The 23171-nt window shown below is 40.5% G+C and overlaps 1 protein-coding gene across 1 annotated transcript; it reads left to right on the forward strand.

The window, feature by feature from the left end:
• Positions 1–17130: 17130 nt before the first annotated feature.
• On the forward strand, positions 17131–21662 carry LOC122946259 (histo-blood group ABO system transferase-like). Its single transcript, XM_044305755.1, has 3 exons — positions 17131–17171; positions 18653–18787; positions 20972–21662. The coding sequence occupies exons 1-3, from the start codon at positions 17137–17139 to the stop codon at positions 21660–21662; spliced, it is 861 nt and encodes a 286-aa protein (XP_044161690.1). The 5' UTR covers positions 17131–17136.
• Positions 21663–23171: the final 1509 nt, after the last annotated feature.

Raw genomic sequence — 23171 nt, forward strand, 5'->3', positions numbered from 1 at the left:
GTGCAAGGATTTTTGCCAACACAAGCAAAGCTACATTTTGGCGCCCCCTCGCAGCTCACTTGCGAGGGGGGGCGCCCACCTCAGGTCAGACCAGCAATCAGACCCCAAATGTTAATCAGACCTCAGCTCACAGCCCCAATCAGACCCCCAATGTTAATCAGACCTCAGATCAGACCCCCATGTCAGCCATCAGCCCCCATGTAAGCCATCATGCCGCCATGTCAGCCATTAGCCCCCCATGTCAGTCATCAGCCCCCCATGTAAGCCATCATGCCCCCCATGTCACATTTCTCCCCCTCCATGTCACATCAGCCCTCCATGTCACAATAGGCTCTCCATGTCACATTTTTCCGCCCTCCCCCAGGGTGCACCCTAAGGCAGCCGCTTGGTCTGCCTTATGGTAGCACCAGCCCTGGCTGCTTTGCTGCGTCGGGGCCTGGACGGATTACTGTCATCGAAGGAAAAATGAATTCCCAAGTTTATCAAGACATTTTGCAGGAGAACTTAAGGCCATCTGTCCACCAGCTGAAGCTCAACAGAAGATGGGTGTTGCAACAGGACAACGACCCAAAGCATAGAAGCAAATCAACAACAGAATGGCTTAAACAGAAGAGAATCCGCCTTCTGGAGCGGCCCAGTCAGAGTCCTGACCTCAACCCGATGGAGATGCTGTGGCCTGACCTCAAGAAAGCGATTCACACCAGACATCCCAAGAATATTGCTGAACTGAAACAGTTCTGTAAAGAGGAACGGTCAAGAATTACTCCTGACCGTTGTGCACGTCTGATCTGCAACTACAGGAAACGTTTGGTGGAAGTTATTGCTGCCAAAGGAGGTTCAACCAGTTATTAAATCCAAGGGTTCACATACTTTTTCCACCTGCACTGTGAATGTTTACATGGTGCGTTCAATACAAACATGGTAACATTTAACTCTTTGTGTGTTATTAGGTTAAGCAGACTGTGATTGTCTATTGCTGTGTCTTAGATGAAGATCAGATCACATTTTATGACCAATTTGTGCAGAAATCCATATCATTCCACAGGGTTCACATACTTTTTCTTGCAACTATATAATACAAAAGACATCTTTATTATGTTATCTCCAAATAGATATACAAACATAATTATCAAAAGCAATAAAAACAACAATGCAGGACATATCAATATGGAGCTAGAGGGGGACGAAAACCCCCAAAGTAACTTTTGCCTCGCTTATTCTGGGGGCGTAACGTACGAGGCGAAGCTCCATATTGGTATGTCCTGGCTGTTTCTGTGCCTTCTCTTAGTATTTTCCCCGTATACTGTGGTCTATTGTGACTGAGTAAGGGGGGGTTCTTTCTATAACATGTGGACTGCAGGGGATGATGCCTGTGTCCGATTGTTTTCCCACCATATATTGACATTTTTTAAAGATGATGGTATGTGGACAATCAGACCCAGACACCGACTATTTTGCGATGTGGATATAGGCACCAACCAGGGATCCAGTTTGTATATACCATTTATAATTCTAGACCTTTTTACATGCGATATGTAGATTTAGAGCTAGGTGGGGGATATCGCCTTCACTGCACCCACCTGCTTTGCTGGTTTTATTGCTTTTGATAATCATGTTTGTAAATCTATTTGGAGAGAACATAATAAAGATGTCTTTTGTATAATAAGTGTTGTTCTACCCTCCCCAAAGTCCATTTACTTTACTGAACATGTGTCTGGCGAGAACCTGGACTCTGACGTACTCTGGGCCGGCCTTAGGTGTTCAGGCGCCCTGTGCGAGCTAACCTTGTGGCGCCCCCCCCAATACCCCAGTATAATAAACATTGGTGGCGCCGTGGGCCCCCCCAATATAACAAACATTGGTGGCGCAGTGCGCCCCCCCCAACACCCCAGTATGATAAACATTGGTGGTGCAGTGGGCAGTGCCAATGAGGGTTAAAAAATTAAAAAATAATTAACTCACCTCCTCCAATTGATCGTTTCCTGTTCTTTCTTCATGACCTGTCAAAACCTGTGGTGACATGTGGTGACATCACTGTTCTCATCACATGATCCATCACATGATCCATCACCATGGTAATGGACCATGTGATGAGCTCAGTGACGTCACCACAGGTCCTGAAGAAAGAACAGGAGACCGGCAGCTACGCGATCAACTGGAGGAGGTGAGTTAATTTTTTTTATTATTTTTTAACCCTCATTGGCACTTCCCACTGTGCCACCAACGTTTCTTATACTGGGGTGTTGGGGGGGGAGGGGGCCGCACTGTGCCACCAACGTTTCTTATACTGGGGTGTTGGGGGGGCGCACTGTGCCACCAACGTTTCTTATACTGGGGTGTTGGGGGGGGGGGGGCGCACTATGCCACCAACGTTTCTTATAAAGTTATACAAATACAGGAGGCGGGTGCCGGAATCAAATAGCCGGCACCCGACCTCTGTGACAGGGAGCTGCGATCAGCGGCAGTTAACCCCTCAGGTACCGCACCTGAAGGGTTAACTCAACTGCCGCTGATCGCAGCTCCCTGTCACAGAGGTCGGGTGCCGGCTATTTGATTCCGGCACCCGCCTCCTGTATTTGTATAACTTTATAAGAAACGTTGGTGGCACAGTGGCCACAGCCCCTCCCCTCCTCCTCCCATCTCTCTTCTTATTGGCAGCGGCGGGGGCAGCAGGCAGGTCAGACACAGGGGAGGAGGAATCAGGTCAGATAGGGGAGGGGGAGATGGAGGGGGCGCCCCGAGGTAGAACACAAGTGCAGCCTCGCCTGCCGCATATACATTGCGAGCTGTCGGCCGCCCAGCGCCCCTGTTGCTATGGCGCCCTGTGCGGCCGCACAGCCCGCACACCCCAAAGGCCGGCCCTGCGCAGTGCATGACGAGTTCAGTACCCCCTGGATGTCGCAGAGCAAGAAGTGACCACCCGAAAATCACACAGAATCTTACACTATAGGATTTGTGGTCGCAAGTTGCAGACTGCACATGACCATGAGCACAATACAAATGCCGCGTGACCGTGTGAGAGCTTGTTTATTGTTCTGGGGCGAGTTGTAGTTTTAATTAATTTTGAATTGTCATTTTTTTAGGGATGAACAATACAAAATAACAATATTTATAAAAATAAATCTGAAATGTTTTAGAGTTCAAGTGTGAAATGTCCTCCCAGTGACCACATAACCTAAGTTTTGTTCCCTATTTTTCTCTTAGTAGGAAAAACAACAATTCTGAAGAAGATTCTTATTTGTGCATCTTTTGCAATAACAATTATATTAATTTTCACCATGACCTGGTAAGTGAACCCTGAAAAATCCATAAAAAGCAATCACCACATTATTAATATTAACAGAAATACTACAATAACTTATGCCAAGTTACATAGTGAAGTATTACATGAGCAAGAATATGACTTCTGTAATACTGCTCCTATGTACAAGAATATAACTACTATAATACTGCTCCTATGTACAAGAATATAACTACTATAATACTGCTCCTATGTACAAGAATATAATTACTATAATACTGCTCCTATGTACAAGAATATAACTACTATAATACTGTCTCCTATGTACAAGAATATAACTACTATAATACTGCTCCTATGTACAAGAATATAACTACTATAATACTGCTATATACAAGAATATAACTACTATAATACTGCTCCTATGTACAAGAATATAACTACTATAATACTGTCTCCTATGTACAAGAATATAACTACTATAATACTGCTCCTATGTACAAGAATATAACTACTATAATACTGCTATATACAAGAATATAACTACTATAATACTGCTCCTATGTACAAGAATATAATTACTATAATACTGCCTCCTATGTACAAGAATATAACTACTATAATACTGCTCCTATGTACAAGAATATAACTACTATAATACTGCTCCTATGTACAAGAATATAATTACTATAATACTGCTCCTATGTACAAGAATATAACTACTATAATACTGCCTCCTATGTACAAGAATATAACTACTATAATACTACTCCTATGTACAAGAATATAACTGCTATAATACTGCTCCTATGTACAAGAATATAACTACTATAATACTGCTCCTATGTACAAGAATATAACTACTATAATACTGCCTCCTATGTACAAGAATATAACTACTATAATACTACTCCTATGTACAAGAATATAACTGCTATAATACTGCTCCTATGTACAAGAATATAACTGCTATAATACTGCTCCTATGTACAAGAATATAACTACTATAATACTGCTCCTATGTACAAGAATATAACTACTATAATACTACTCCTATGTACAAGAATATAACTACTATAATACTGCGCCTATGTATAAGAATATAACTGCTATAATACGGCTCCTATGTACAAGAATATAACTACTATAATACTGCCTCCTATGTACAAGAATATAACTACTATAATACTGCGCCTATGTATAAGAATATAACTGCTATAATACGGCTCCTATGTACAAGAATATAACTACTATAATACTGCTCCTATGTACAAGAATATAACTGCTATAATACTGCTCCTATGTACAAGAATATAACTACTATAATACTACTCCTATGTACAAGAATATAACTACTATAATACTGCGCCTATGTATAAGAATATAACTGCTATAATACGGCTCCTATGTACAAGAATATAACTACTATAATACTGCCTCCTGTGTACAAGAATATAACTACTATAATACTGCTCCTATGTACAAGAATATAACTACTATAAAACTGCCTCCTATGTACAAGAATATAACTACTATAATACTGACTCCTATGTACAGGAATATAACTACTATAATACTGCTCCTATGTACAAGAATATAACTACTATAATACTGCTCCTATGTACAAGAATATAACTACTATAATACTGCTCCTATGTACAAGAATATAACTACTATAATACTGCTCCTATGTACAAGAATATAACTACTATAATACTGCTCCTATGTACAAGAATATAACTACTATAATACTGCTCCTATGTACAAGAATATAACTACTATAATACTGCCTCCTATGTACAAGAATATAACTACTATAATACTGCCTCCTATGTACAAGAATATAACTACTATAATACTGCTCCTATATACAAGAATATAACTACTATAATACTGCCTTCTATGTACAAGAATATAACTACTATAATACTGCTCCTATGTACAAGAATATAACTACTATAATACTGCCTCCTATGTACAAGAATATAACTACTATAATACTACTCCTATGTACAAGAATATAACTACTATAATACTGCCTCCTATGTACAAGAATATAACTACTATAATACTGCTCCTATGTACAAGAATATAACTACTATAATACTGCTCCTATGTACAGCAATATAACTACTATAATACTGCTCCTGTGTAACTACTATAATACTGCCTCCTATGTACAACAATATAACTACTATAATACTGCCCCTATGTACAAGAATATAACTACTATAATACTGCTCCTATGTACAAGAATATAACTACTATGTCCTCCTCTACCCACCCCATTCTACCCCTCCTCCCAACTCCCCACCCCCCAATCTTGTCTGTGTCTTTTTCTTTCATTCGTTGTTAACTAAATTTGTTTATACTCACTATGTTAGTAGATCTGATATGGTCTGTAAGAATATTTGCACCCACTCTACTGCTGCCATTTGCACATGGCTATATATTGATACGCATTATTATTTTTTTGGACAAGACCATATGCACTCTCAATAAAAAGAGTTTTGGTTAAGAATATAACTACTATAATACTACTTCTATGCACAAGAATATAACTACTATAATACTGCTCCTATGTATAAGAATATAACTGCTATAATACTGCTCCTATGTACAAGAATATAACTACTTTAATACGGCCTCCTGTGTACAAGAATATAACTACTATAATACTGCTCCTATGTACAAGAATATAACTGCTATAATACTGCTCCTCTGTACAAGAATATAACTACTATAATACTGCTCCTATGTACAAGAATATAACTACTATAATACTGCTCCTATGTACAGGAATATAACTACTATAATACTGCTCCTGTGTAACTACTATAATACTACTCCTATGTACAAGAATATAACTACTATAATACTGCTCCTGTGTAACTACTATAATACTACTCCTATGTACAAGACTATAACTGCTATAATACTGCTCCTATGTACAAGAATATAACTACTATAATACGGCCTCCTGTGTACAAGAATATAACTACTATAATACTGCTCCTCTGTACAAGAATATAACTACTATAATACTGCTCCTATGTACAAGAATTTAACTACTATAATACTGCCTCCTATGTACAAGAATATAACTACTATAATACTGCTAATGTGTACAAGAATATAACTACTATAATACTGCTCCTATGTGCAAGAATATAACTACTATAATACTGCTCCTATGTAGAAGAATATAACTACTGTAATATTGCCTCCTATGTTAAAGAATATAACTACTATAATACTGCCTCCTATGTACAAGAATATAACTACTATAATACTGCTCCTATGTACAAGAGTATAACTACTATAATACTACCTCCTATGTACAAGAATATAACTAATATAATACTACTCCTATGTACAAGAATATAACTACTATAATACTGCTCCTATGTGCAAGAATATAACCACTTTAATACTGCCTCCTATGTACAAGAATATAACTACTATAATACTGCTCCTATATACAAGAATATAGCTACTATAATACTGCTCCTATGTATAAGAATATAACTACTATAATACTGCCTTCTATGTACAAGAATATAACTACTATAATACTGCTCCTATGTACAAGAATATAACTACTATAATACTGCCTCCTATGTACAAGAATATAACTACTATAATACTACTCCTATGTACAAGAATATAACTAGTATAATACTGCTCCTATGTGCAAGAATATAACTACTATAATACTGCTCCTATGTAGAAGAATATAACTACTGTAATATTGCCTCCTATGTTAAAGAATATAACTGCTATAATACTGCCTCCTATGTACACGAATATAACTACTATAATACCGCTCCAATGTACAAGAGTATAACTACTATTATACTGCCCCCTATGTTCAAGAATATAACTACTATAATACTGCTCCTATGTACAAGAGTATAATTACTATTATACTGCCCCCTATGTTCAAGAATATAACTACTATAATACTGCCTCCTATGTTCAAGAATATAACTACTATAATACGACCTCCTATGTACAAGAATATAACTAGTATAATGCTGCCCCTATGTACAAGAATATAACTACTATAATACTGCCTCCTATGTACAAGGATATAACTACTATAATACTGCCTCCTATGTACAAGAATATAACTACTATATTACTGCTCCTATGTACAAGAATATAACTACTATAATACTGCTCCTATGTACAAGAATATAACTACTATAATACTGCTCCTATGTACAAGAATATAACTACTATAATACTGCTCCTATGTACAAGAATATAACTAGTATAATGCTGCCCCTATGTACAAGAATATAACTACTATAATACTGCTCCTATGTACAAGAATATAACTACTATATTACTGCTCCTATGTACAAGAATATAACTACTATAATACTGCTCCTATGTACAAGAATATAACTACTATAATACTGCTCCTATGTACAAGAATATAACTACTATAATACTGCTCCTATGTACAAGAATATAACTAGTATAATGCTGCCCGTATGTACAAGAATATAACTACTATAATACTGCTCCTATGTACAAGAATATAACTACTATATTACTGCTCCTATGTACAAGAATATAACTACTATAATACTGCTCCTATGTACAAGAATATAACTACTATAATACTGCTCCTATGTACAAGAATATAACTACTATAATACTGCTCCTATGTACAAGAATATAACTAGTATAATGCTGCCCCTATGTACAAGAATATAACTACTATAATACTACTCCTATGTACAAGAATATAACTAGTATAATACTGCTCCTATGTGCAAGAATATAACTACTATAATACTGCTCCTATGTAGAAGAATATAACTACTGTAATATTGCCTCCTATGTTAAAGAATATAACTGCTATAATACTGCCTCCTATGTACACGAATATAACTACTATAATACCGCTCCAATGTACAAGAGTATAACTACTATTATACTGCCCCCTATGTTCAAGAATATAACTACTATAATACTGCTCCTATGTACAAGAGTATAATTACTATTATACTGCCCCCTATGTTCAAGAATATAACTACTATAATACTGCCTCCTATGTTCAAGAATATAACTACTATAATACGACCTCCTATGTACAAGAATATAACTAGTATAATGCTGCCCCTATGTACAAGAATATAACTACTATAATACTGCCTCCTATGTACAAGGATATAACTACTATAATACTGCCTCCTATGTACAAGAATATAACTACTATATTACTGCTCCTATGTACAAGAATATAACTACTATAATACTGCTCCTATGTACAAGAATATAACTACTATAATACTGCTCCTATGTACAAGAATATAACTACTATAATACTGCTCCTATGTACAAGAATATAACTAGTATAATGCTGCCCCTATGTACAAGAATATAACTACTATAATACTGCTCCTATGTACAAGAATATACTACTATATTACTGCTCCTATGTACAAGAATATAACTACTATAATTACTGCTCCTATGTACAAGAATATAACTAGTATAATTACTGCTCCTATGTACAAGAATATAACTACTATATACTGCTCCTATGTACAAGAATATAACTACTATATTACTGCTCCTATGTACAAGAATATAACTACTATAATACTGCTCCTATGTACAAGAATATAACTACTATACTGCTCCTATGTACAAGAATATAACTACTATAATACTGCTCCTATGTACAAGAATATAACTAGTATAATGCTGCCCCTATGTACAAGAATATAACTACTATAATACTGCTCCTATGTACAAGAATATAACTACTATATTACTGCTCCTATGTACAAGAATATAACTACTATAATACTGCTCCTATGTACAAGAATATAACTACTATAATACTGCTCCTATGTACAAGAATATAACTACTATAATACTGCTCCTATGTACAAGAATATAACTACTATAATACTGCCTCCTATGTACAAGAATATAACTACTATAGTACTGCTCCTATGTACAAGAATATAACTACTATAATACTGCTCCTATGTAGGGTTGGGCGATATACCGGTATCACGATATACCGCGGTATTAAAAAAACGGCGATATGGCGATATCGCCGTTTCCTAAATACCGCGGTATTTTCTGACATCATCAAAGCGGTCAGCGCACATTGTGCGCTGACCTCTTCTAAACGTGCGTCCGCCCGCCCCTGCACCTTGCATAGCGCTGGGTAATTACTTCCTCTCGCTCCTGGCCTGCCTCCTTCTTGCTCCGCCTCCCTTAGTCAAGTCTCCACCCACCATCTGACGTCGTCATCCACCAGTGCCGGCTCTGTGTGTGGCGAACTGGCGATCCCCTGTGTGAGTACTGGTGTCTCTGGAGAGACTTTTTCTGCGGCTGTCTCACTAGTGTGTGCTCTGTCTGATGACGAAATTATAAACCTACTACTTCCTGCAGCGGCCGCCCTGACTCTCCCTCCTCCTCGCTCCCATAAGACCTTATTATAACGCTCCTTGTGGCCCCCCATACAGTGTAACGCCTCCTTGTGGCCCCCCCATACAGTGTAACGCCTCCTTGTGGCCCCCCATACACTGTAACGCCTCCTTGTGGCCCCCCATACAGTGTAGCGCCTCCTTGTGGCCCCCCATACAGTGTAACGCCTCCTTGTGGCCCCCCATACAGTGTAACGCCTCCTTGTGGCCCCCCATACAGTGTAACGCCTCCTTGTGGCCCCCCATACAATGTAACGCCTCCTTGTGGCCCCCCATACAGTGTAACGCCTCCTTGTGGCCCCCCATACAGTGTAACGACATCTCCCTGTGGCTGCCCCCATACAGTGTAACGACGTCTCCCTGTGGCTGCCCCCATACAGTGTAACAACGTCTCCCTGTGGCTGCCCCCATACAGTGTAACGTCTCCCTGTGGCTGCCCCCATACAGTGTAACGTCTCCCTGTGGCTGCCCCCATACAGTATAACGTCTCCCTGTGGCTGCCCCATACAGTGTAACGTCTCCCTGTGGCTGCCCCCATACAGTGTAACGTCTCCCTGTGGCTGCCCCCATACAGTGTAACGTCTCCTTGTGGCTGCCCCCATACAGTGTAACGTCTCCTTGTGGCTGCCCCCATACAGTGTAACGTCTCCTTGTGGCTGCCCCCATACAGTGTAACGTCTCCTTGTGGCTGCCCCCATACAGTGTAACGTCTCCCTGTGGCTGCCCCCATACAGTGTAACGTCTCCTTGTGGCTGCCCCCATACAGTGTAACGTCTCCTTGTGGCTGCCCCCATACAGTGTAACGTCTCCCTGTGGCTGCCCCCATACAGTGTAACGTCTCCTTGTGGCTGCCCCCATACAGTGTAACGTCTCCTTGTGGCTGCCCCCATACAGTGTAACGTCTCCTTGTGGCTGCCCCCATACAGCGTAACGTCTCCTTGTGGCTGCCCCCATACAGTGTAACGTCTCCTTGTGGCTGCCCCCATACAGCGTAACGTCTCCTTGTGGCTGCCCCCATACAGTGTAACGTCTCCTTGTGGCTGCCCCCATACAGTGTAACGTCTCCTTGTGGCTGCCCCCATACAGTGTAACGTCTCCTTGTGGCTGCCCCCATACAGTGTAACGTCTCCTTGTGGCTGCCCCCATACAGTGTAACGTCTCCCTGTGGCTGTCCCCATACAGTATAACGCCTTGTGTTTTTTTTTCTTTTAAATGGGCATTTATCGCGATATATATCGTTATCGCGATAACTTTTTTAATATCGTTATCGTCTGAATATTTTTGATATCGTCCAACCCTACTCCTATGTACAAGAATATAACTACTATAATACTGCTCCTATGTACAAGAATATAACTCCTATAATACTGCTCCTATGTACAAGAATATAACTACTATAATACTGCTCCTATGTACAAGAATATAACTACTATAATACTGCTCCTATGTACAAGAATATAACTACTATAGTACTGCTCCTATGTACAAGAATATAACTACTATAATACTGCCTCCTATGTACAAGACTATAACTACTATAATACTGCCTCCTATGTACAGGAATATAACTACTATAATACTGCTCCTATGTACAAGAATATAACTACTATAATACTGCTCCTATGTACAAGAATATAACTACTATAATACTGCCTCTATGTACAAGAATATAACTACTATAATACTGCTCCTATGTATAAGAATATAACTACTATAATACTGCCTCTATGTACAGGAATATAACTACTATAATACTGCTCCTATGTACAAGAATATAACTCCTATAATACTGCTCCTATGTACAAGAATATAACTACTATAATACTGCTCCTATGTACAAGAATATAAGTATGTCATTGTATAAGATGCAGTATGTGTCAGATAATACATAATATAAGGAGAAGTAATGACTCTGCTGTTTCACCGTTTAGGGGACATATGGACATTAGGGACTGGCGCACAATCACTATACTTTCCTGCAAACAAAATGGGTGAGTACATTTGTATTTAAATTCTTGCACTGCAAGAATTGTTCTTACATCATGCTTTACACTGCAGCTGTGCTTGTTCAGAGTGTCTGCTTTGCACAAGATGATGAGCTGGGGATTGTATTTTACAATGACTGAAGACCAAAATTTTACAGTTTGACCCTTTGTGGTTCTTGTGATTTCTGATATTTGGAGGGGGGGGGGCCACAATTTTGTTATTTCCTTCCATTCTCAAAATGTCTTATTTTTGTGTCACAGGGAAAACAAATCATTGATCTCCAGACACCTGCAGGAACCTATGATTGACAGGTGAGATGATGACTACTCCTAAGTTTGCATTCACAGGACCGTATGTATTTTGCGGATCAGCAAAAAATATGGATGACAGCTGTGTGACGTCTGCGTTGTGTCCGTCTTTTTTTGCGGATCCATTATAACAATGCTATTCCCGTCTGCAAAAAAGACAAGAACAGGACTTGTTCTATCTTGTTTTCCAGAACTGCAGAACAGGTATACGGATGCGCACAGCGCGCGGTGTGCTGTCCACATTTTTTGAGGACCCATTGAAATGAATTGGTCCACATCCAATCCGCAAAAATTGCGGATCAGATGCGGACCAAAAATATGGTCATGTGACTGAGGCCGATCTGCGTGGAAGTAGAGTTACAGCAGCTCTCTGTCTGCTCCCTGCACTCATCTGTATGAGACATGCAGGAAGACAACAGAAAGTGACAGCCAGGAGAACACGAAAGCCAATGGAGGAGCAGAAATTAAGAGAAAAATCACCACAAGGTGGCGCTGTCACTAAAACTCCTCAGGGAAGCTCACATTTTGGGCCAATGCTGGTCCCTTCCTTGATTAGAAACACAAAAGTGGGAGCGTATATATACTGTATATATATATATATATATATATATATATATATATACACATTTCTCTTTTCTACATTAAATATGACATAATTGTTTTGTTTAATGGATGTAAATGTTCACAAGTGTAAAAGCCATATCTAACCAGTAGGTGGTGCTGGTGTACATGATCCTGTGATATTATTTCCAGCAGTAGGTGGCGCCGGTGTACATGATCCTGTGATATTATTTCCTGCAGTAGGTGGCGCTGGTGCACATGATCCTGTGATATTATTTCCGGCAGTAGGTGGCGCTGGTGTACATGATCCTGTGATATTATTTGTGGCAGTAGGTGGTGCTGGTGTACATGATCCTGTGATATTATTTCCGGCAGTGGGTGGCGCTGGTGTACATGATCCTGTGATATTATTTGTGGCAGTAGGTGGTGCTGGTGTACATGATCCTGTGATATTATTTCCAGCAGTAGGAGGCGCTGGTGTACATGATCCTGTGATATTATTCCCAGCAGTAGGTGGCGCTGGTGTACATGATCCTGTGATATTATTTCCAGCAGTAGGTGGCGCTGGTGTACATGATCCTGTGATATTATTTCCAGCAGTAGGAGGCGCTGGTGTACATGATCCTGTGATATTATTCCCAGCAGTAGGTGGCGCTGGTGTACATGATCCTGTGATATTATTCCCAGCAGTAGGTGGCGCTGGTGTACATGATCCTGTGATATTATTTCCAGCAGTAGGTGGCGCTGGTGTACATGATCCTGCGATATTATTTCCAGCAGTAGGTGGCGCTGGTGTACATAATCCGGTGATATTATTTCCAGTAGTAGGTGGCGCTGGTGTACATGATCCTGTGATATTATTTCCAGCAGTAGGTGGCGCTGGTGTACATGATCCTGTGATATTATTTCCAACAGTAGGTGGCGCTGGTGTACATGATCCTGTGATATTATTTCCAACAGTAGGTGGCGCTGGTGCTCACTGGTAGGATAAGAATTAGTTTTCCTTTTGCTGTAGGTCGGTATCCAACATGTAGTGAAGCTGTTCAACCACAAGATGTCAGCAGTGAGCTGAATGGACCTTTCCATAGAGTTACATGGCGGGGGAATATAGGGTCACTTCTCATGAATTTACTGCTCATTGGGGGTGATTTCGGAGACTGTCTATGGACAGATAATTGGTTTGAGTTACAGAGGAGATTATTTGGGGGGGGGGGGGGGTTATAAAGTCTTACATCCTATAAACCTCTGTCTTTATGAGAACTTCACTTCTGTTGTTTGCTGAGGTTACGATATGATCGATCGGAGGGACGGTGATCGGAATTTACACGGATGTGTTTGGGGGATCGTCTTTAATGTAATGGCGAGGTAGAGTTTGGGTGGCGACATATTGTGATTCACAGCAAGCGTCTATGAGACAGAGGACGTAACAGGATCGAGCGATTGATGGGGTGTATTATTGACCTCCTCTCCTGCGGTGTTTACTGGATCCAATATACAGGCTCTGAGGATTGCTGACAGTCTCCAGGTATCATGATGGTTTCCTCTGGGGGGGGGGGTGAAGAGATGTTTCAGAGTTGGGGCCTTTCTATAGGTGACGTTCAGTAGACTGTGGATCCCTTTAAGAACATTTCTGATGGTTCCCTGTAGTCTTAAAGAGAAGGTTCTGCTGTTTGTTGGGATCTCATAAATTTTATAGTTTTTTTCTGTTTCCAATGGTTCTTAATGAACCCGTCCCTAATAAATGACTCCAAAGCTCCTGACAAGGCGTCACTTTCGCTATTAAAGCAGACAAAATCCCCACACCAATACCAAGGCTAAAAGATTGTAGGGAAATACTGCGGGTATTGTCCAGAACTGCAGACAGCAAACCCAAAAACTACCAGTGATCCTCACCCCTCTGGTTGGAAAGAAGCTAATGCTACCCCTAGGTGTTCACCAGAGCCTGCTGCATGGACTTGGCTTCTAGGGACCCAGGTCACATCTGTGGTAGAAGACAGCAGAAAACTAGTGGGAGCTCGCTGGTAGCAGACTGACCAGACTGACCAGGAAGGTACAAAAAAGTATTGGACAAGCAGAGTCAAAACCAAGAGAGACAGATACAACTGGACAAGTAGACGAGGAGTAAATCCAGAGACAAGCCAAAGGTCAGTTTACCAGGAGAAATAATAGAAGGCAAGTCAGCAGACTGAGGGTTAATCCAGAGACAAGTGAAAAGTCAGCGCAGCAGGAATTCTAATGCCGGAGCTGAGAGGAGCACAATGGACAGAAGCCAAGACACATACGTAATCACAGGCAGTGACGCAGAATGACTGCCTGGTGGAAATCCTCTGCCCAGCCTTCAGATTGGACGCCAAGTTGGAGCGCGGTTTTTTCTTTATGTCCTCCTCTCACTGATTGGATGATCGTCCGGAGCTTGACTTAATGGCATGACTTTCCGGGAAGGGCCACTAGTGGATATGCTGCACGTGATCGCCCCAGACCCGCCACACAAACCAAAGTGACCACTGCTGGGGAAGAGGAAGACACCACGGGATGGCAGCTAGGTAAGTTCCTTACAGCATTGGTGCCCATTACCCCTAAAAAGAGAAATAGAAAATTTGGCCAAATCTAAAAGAATTAATAATTTTGAAGAGTCGACTGCGGGAAAGATGGAGAACAAGAAAAGCAGACGAGATCCCAACAGACATCAGAACACTCACTATATAACCATCATACATGTGCTGAATAAACAGAGATCTGCCTCTAAAACCAACCTCCCTAATGTCCCCTATGGAAGGGCCCCAACTCTGAAACTGCTTGTGGCCCCCAGTCATCCAGAGCAGCATAAGAGGAAACCATCAGTAGTCTCAAGATGAAGAAGAAGGGGAGCGATCGGTGCAGCAATCCTCGGAGCCGCAGGAGAGGAGTCCATATTACACCCCCGACCGCTCGGTCCAGTTACGTCCTCTGTCTCACAGACACTTGTCGTGGATCACAATATATGTCGCCAACCAACCCTGCCCCCCCGTCACAGTAAAAGCCGATCCCTGAAACATGGCGCATCCCGACATTGTACTCTGAAAGATACGTATAAAATCCGATCCCCGTCCTTCCAACGTTCTCACAGAGCGGTTTATCGGATAAACGACTCCAAACTCTCCGGCTCCAGGTCTGATTCCGATCTCCGAGAACATTCATACAACCGTGTCCATAGCGGATACTGGAAATTGTGTGATAGTTCCATCCACAACCCGCCAAATACAACTTTAATATTTTGTCCATATTAAAAATTTAATATTTCAAATAAACTACAATAAAATATATTCTCCATTCCAACCAAAACCAATGACCTGTCCATGCCCAGACAGTCTCCGGAATCACCCCTCCCCCCAGTGAGCAATAAATTCATGAGAAGTGACCCCATATTCCCCCGCGCTGTAACTCTATGGAAAGGTCCATTCAGCTCACTGCTGACATCTTGTGGCTGAACAGCTTCACTACATGGTGGATACCGACCTATAAAAAAGGAAATTAATTCTTACCCTTCCAGTGAGCACCAGCGCCACCTACTGCTGGAAATAATATCACAGGATCACGTACACCAGCGCCACCTACTGCTGGAAATAATATCACAGGATCACGTACACCAGCGCCACCTACTGCTGGATATAATATCACAGGATCACGTACACCAGCACCACCTACTGCTGGAAATAATATCACAGGATCACGTACACCAGCGCCACCTACTGCTGGAAATAATATCACAGGATCATGTACACCAGCGCCACCTACTGCTGGAAATAATATCACAAGATCATGTACACCAGCGCCACCTACTGCTGGAAATAATATCACAGGATCATGTACACCAGCGCCACCTAATGCTGGAAATAATATCACAGGATCATGTACACCAGCGCCACCTACTGCCGGAAATAATATCACAGGATCATGTACACCAGCGCCACCTACTGCCGGAAATAATATCACAGGATCATGTACACCAGCACCACCTACTGCTGGAAATAATATCACAGGATCATGTACACCAGCGCCACCTACTGCTGGAAATAATATCACAGGATTATGTACACCAGCACCACCTACTGCTGGAAATAATATCACAGGATCATGTACACCAGCGCCACCTACTGCCACAAAAAATATCCCATTATCATGTACACCAGCGCCACCTACTGCTGGAAATAATATCACAGGATCATGTACACCAGCGCCACCTACTGCCACAAAAAATATCCCATTATCATGTACACCAGCGCCACCTACTGCCACAAATAATATCACAGGATCATGTACACCAGCGCCACCTACTGCCGGAAATAATATCACAGGATCATGTACACCAGCGCCACCTCCTGGTTAGATATGGCTATTACATTTACATCCAGTATTCTGCAGGCCAGCAGAAGAGATCTGAAAGATAAGCACAAGCCGTGGCCTGCAGCAGGGAATGAGTCTGAGGCATCTGGCACCCGGACCTGCTGCAGGCATAAGAGGGCACGCGGAGTGCCGTTTTAACATGTAGACCGATCAAATACAATGAAATAATACTGCTGTCCTCTTCTCTGTTTCCAGGATGCTGTACGAGAAACCAGAAGCCCTGAAGCCTCCGTAAGTTACTCCAAGTGCTTAGAGCAGTGGCATACATAAAGAAGTAAGGGCCCCATAGCAAGGATCAAACCAGGGCCCCACACACAGGAAAGAAGGATTTACACCTAAAACCCTTTCAATGACCCTTGGACCGTTTTTTCCACTGCCTCATTTGCTAAAAGTTGTTCCTTTTAGAAGGTGTAGTCCTGACCGAGTTTTCACCTCCAGTAGAAGAGGAGATGGGCCCCGTAGCAGTTGGATGGTCTGCCGCTATGGTAGTTACACCCCTGCCTGAGAATCATAGTAATTGATTTCAGTGGGAACAGTGGATACAGGCGTAAAAGGTTCATACAGGTCCCATAGGGGCAACAGGCTTAGTGGGTACAGTCCTTACAGTCGGCATCAGAAGAAGTAGAATATAGTGCAGCTTTCTGTCCTAAGAGATCGCCTTGTCGTTGGTGGACAGGCACAAATACATAATTTTGTACAGAATGTATTTGCCAAGAATCTCACAGTTACGGCTCGTGTACACGACCGTTGTCGGCCAGTGCCCGTATTGCAGCTTGCAAGCAGTGGGTCTGCAATATATGGGCACCGGCTGTTTGTGCACCTCATCACGGATGTGGACCCATTCACTTGAATCTACGGAGTGCTTCCGTGGTTTTCTGTCCGTGCCTCCATGTTCTATTTTTTTGTGCTGCGGACGGATCAAGGTTCCATTCAAGTTGATTCCGCATGGATGGTGCCAGTGCATTGGGGGCTGCAATTTGTGGCTCCCAATGCACAGAACGGACGGCACACGTTAGTTTGCCGGAGCCCTTATAATGAAGCTTTAGCATTAGTACATTTTCTCTAGTGAGTATGGATATTGTATTTACTTTATTATTTATCTTTGTTATTACGTTATTCTATCAAAAAATTGTAATGCAAAGCAGAAAAAAAACATTAAAATCTTCAAAAGATGAAACAATGCGGCCCTCACCCCAAAGCCGGTGTATTTCATGGATTTATGAACAAAGTAAGGATTTTATGGTGAGCGACGCATTGTTGTATCTTTTGATGATTGGACTGTGAAGTATTTGAACCAAAGCACCAGTTATCCACTGCTTGTGGGCCCTGAGCAAGCTCCATAGAGTTCAATGGTATCGCAGTGATCTGAGCAGAGGGAGGTAGTGCCGACACATGTCATTTATTGAACAAAAACCATTTAAAATTTGACATTTTTAAGATAAAACAATTTGGTGCAACAAACTGCTTTTGTAACATTTTGGTAAGGGCGGGAGATTACATATTATTTCTAGATAAGAGTTTGGCTGCATTTCCCATGAAAATGTAAAACTGGAGATTGAAAATGGAAGAGGGAGCAATTGTCTAGAGAGCGAGATCTCCGGGCTTTATTACTTGTAGAAGACACGGCCAAACGCAAACTGGAATAACACTTTCATCTACTTGGGAAAAAAAGACACACTGGGTGTAATGATTAATGCTCTTCTCTCTTCCAGACGGACAGATGTTCTCACGGTGACTCCATGGCTAGCGCCGATTGTATGGAATAGACTCTACAATATAGACATACTCAACGCACAATTCCACAAGAGAGGAGTTCACATTGGACTGACTGTGTTTGCTATTAGAAAGTAAGGAAATACTGACAATTCACACTCATTCTATATACATTCTATAGAGTATAACTACTATAATACTGCCTCTTATGTACAAGAATATAACTACTATAATACTGCCTCCTATGTACAAGAATATATTACTATAATGCTGCCTCTTATGTGCAAGAATATAACTACTATAATACTGCTCCTATGTACAAGAATATAACTACTATAATACTGCTCCTATGTACAAGAATATAACTACTATAATACTGCTCCTATGTACAAGAATATAACTACTATAATACTGCTCCTATGTACAAGAATATAACTACTATAATACTGCTCCTATGTACAAGAATATAACTACTATAATACTGCTCCTATGTACAAAAATATAACTAGTATAATACTGCTCCTATGTACAAGAATATACCTACTATAATACTGCTCCTATGTACAAGAATATAACTACTATAATACTGCTCCTATGTACAAGAATATAACTACTATAATACTGCTCCTATGTACAAGAATATAACTGCTATAATACTGCCTCCTATGTACAAGAATATAACTTCTATAATACTGCATCCTATGTACACGAATAGGACTACTATAATACTGCCTCTTATGTACAAGAATATTACTACTATAATACTGCTCTTATGTACAAGAATAATATTACTATAATACTGCCTCTTATGTACAAGAATATAACTATTATAATACTGCTCCTATGTACAAGAATATAACTACTATAATACTGCTCCTATGTACAAGAATATAACTACTATAATACTGCTCCTATGTGCAAGAATATAACTACTATAATACTGTTCCTATGTACAAGAATATAACTACTATAATACTGCCTCCTATGTACAAGAATATAACTACTATAATACTGCTCCTATGTACAAGAATATAACTACTATAATACTGCTCCTATAAACAAGAATATAACTACTATAATACTGCTCCTATGTACAAGAATATAACTACTATAATACTGCCTCCTATGTACAAGAATATAACTACTATAATACTGCCTCCTATGTACAAGAATATAACTACTATAATACTGCTCCTATGTACAGGAATATAGCTACTATAATACTGCTCCTATGTACAGGAATATATCTACTATAATACTGTCCCCTATGTACAAGAATATAACTACTATAATACTGCTCCTATGTACAAGAATATAACTACTATAATGCTGCCTCCTATGTACAAGAATATAACTACTATAATACTGCCTCCTATGTACAAGAATATAACTACTATAATACTGCCTCCTATGTACAGGAATATAACTACTATAATACTGCTCCTATGTACAAGAATATAACTACTATAATACTGCTCCTATGTACAGGAATATAACTACTATAATACTGCTCCTATGTACAGGAATATAACTACTATAATACTGCTCCTATGTACAAGAATATAACTACTATAATACTGCTCCTATGTACAGGAATATAACTACTATAATACTGCTCCTATGTACAGGAATATAACTACTATAATACTGTTCCTATGTACAAGAATATAACTACTATAATACTGCCTCCTATGTACAAGAATATAACTACTATAATACTGCCTCCTATGTACAAGAATATAACTACTATAATACTGCTCCTATGTACAGGAATATAACTACTATAATACTGCTCCTATGTACAGGAATATATCTACTATAATACTGTCCCCTATGTACAAGAATATAACTACTATAATACTGCTCCTATGTACAAGAATATAACTACTATAATGCTGCCTCCTATGTACAAGAATATAACTACTATAATACTGCCTCCTATGTACAAGAATATAACTACTATAATACTGCCTCCTATGTACAGGAATATAACTACTATAATACTGCTCCTATGTACAAGAATATAACTACTATAATACTGCTCCTATGTACAGGAATATAACTACTATAATACTGCTCCTATGTACAGGAATATAACTACTATAATACTGCTCCTATGTACAAGAATATAACTACTATAATACTGCTCCTATGTACAGGAATATAACTACTATAATACTGCTCCTATGTACAGGAATATAACTACTATAATACTGCTCCTATGTACAAGAATATAACTACTATAATACTGATTGGTTTTCTTCTTGGTTTATAAACCACATGTTTTTTTTTACAATTTTTTCTGTTCTATTTTTTAGATACACCCAGTTTATTGAACATTTTCTGGACACAGCTGAGAAGTTTTTCATGACTGGACATCGGGTCACTTATTATATAATGACCGACCAGCCCGCTGCAGTCCCCAACATTACACTGGGTGAAAAGAGAAATCTGGTTGTCCTGGAGGTCCCGGCCTACAAAAGATGGCAGGACATCACCATGAGGAGGATGCAGATCATTCGAGACTACATCCATGATCGGTTCATCAATGAGGTGGACTATCTGGTGTGTTTAGATGTGGACATGGAGTTCAAAGACCAGGTTGGGGTTGAGATCCTCAGTGATGTTTATGGTGTCATCCATCCGGGTTTTTTCACATCGTCTCGCAAGGAGTTCACCAATGAAAGGAGACCTCAGTCTGCAGGTTACATCCCTGAAGACGAGGGCGATTTCTATTACACGGGGTCCCATTTTGGAGGCACTGTGGAAGAGATCTACAAGTTGTCCAACCATTGCCACCACGCCATGCTGGCCGATAAAGACATAAACATAGAAGCCCTTTGGCATTATGAGAGTTATCTCAACAGATATTTCCTGTATTACAAACCCACCAAGGTCCTGTCTCCAGAGTATTCCTGGAACTACTACTACGGAAACCCAGCCGTGGTGGAGAAGAAGAGATTTATTGTTTTCCCTAAAGATTATGCCAAAGTACGTGACAACCCGTGACGCTCCACAGCGGAGGTCCCATTCATTTCTATAAAGCTGTGAAAAAAAAACTGATAGTCCTCTGTTTTTTCTCCGCGTCCGTGATCCGTGATTCCAGTCCGTTAAAATAATATAACCTGTCCTATTCTTGTCAGTGAAAAACGGAGGATGGACCCATTCAAGTCAATGGGTCCGTAAAAAAGGATGCACAACTGGTATGTCATCCATGTCCGCGTTCTTGTCTGTTTTTTTTCTACAAGACCTTGGTGCAATAAAATTATACTTTTCATTAACCTTCCTATATTTCCCCTGTCAGACAAAAAAAAAGGAAGACACAAGGGAACACAACTGAAACAAAATCGGACACGGACCACTGAAGCCAAATGACTGACAGTGAAAAAACACTGTCTTGTGCATGAGGCCTGAAGCTTATTACAATGGCCATGCGATGACTTGTAGAATAGTTTCTGAATTAAGACATTGTATTAACTATATTCTTTTGTGAAATTTGTGTACATTTTTTTTTTTTTGCATGGCCACTCGTAATTTTTGTAAGTGTAATGCTGAGATATCACCCACACCAAGGAGCCCGAGCCAAAAAAGGAATATTCTAACTGTAAACAGTAGCATTCAACTGGTTAAATATGGTCAGTTTACCGTTACAATTTGGCGCTGAAGGTCAGCTGCGATCCTAAGCATTCACCACTGTCATTTAAGAATCTTCTAGCAAAATGTGACTGCAGCAACCAAGCTGAGCCAGCACTATGACTATGGTGGTAAATGTAGAGAATACACAGCCTTTTTAATGTCTTCTCGCATTTTTAAGCACACTCAGCCTGCAGGACCTGCCCCCATGAGCACGGCAAGGGGAGGGTGTTAAAAAATATGGATCCCAGCCATGTATCGCCTTCATAAACTGCAATCAATAGCGATCGTGCTGTGGTCTAATGGACACTGGCTCCCTGTAAATGACAATCACTAGCCCATCATTATGTCTGCTTCTTAAAGGCATAGGTCTAAAAACTCTGTTTACTTCCAGGACTTATGGGCTTATACAAGTTGATTAAAATATGCACAATGTACTGTAGTGATAAACTCCTCCCTCTGGGCTGTGCTGTAGTGCTGTGATAATAAGCTCCTCCCTCTGGGCTGTGCTGTAGTGCTGTGATAATAAGCTCCTCCCTCTGGGCTGTGCTGTAGTGCTGTGATAATAAGCTCCTCCCTCTGGGCTGTCCTGTAGTGCTGTGATAAAAAGCTCCTCCCTCTGGGCTGTTCTGTAGTGCAGTGATAATAAGTAGTGTTGATCGACCACCAAAGTGCTCTGGTGCTCTGATCGAATACCTCAGGATGCTCGGGTGCTCTACCGAGCACCCGAGCACAATGGAGGTCAATAGGAGAACCTGAGCATTAAACCAGGCACCCCCTGCTCTGAATAAGGAATGGTGTCTGGTTCATAGGAAAAGGTCAGACATTGATAAAAAAAACACCACCGAAATGGTTCGGGAACAGCATAGGGAGGATGTCTGGATG

The sequence above is a fragment of the Bufo gargarizans genome, chromosome 9, assembly GCF_014858855.1.
Source record: "Bufo gargarizans isolate SCDJY-AF-19 chromosome 9, ASM1485885v1, whole genome shotgun sequence".
NCBI classification, from domain to species: Eukaryota; Metazoa; Chordata; class Amphibia; order Anura; family Bufonidae; genus Bufo; species Bufo gargarizans.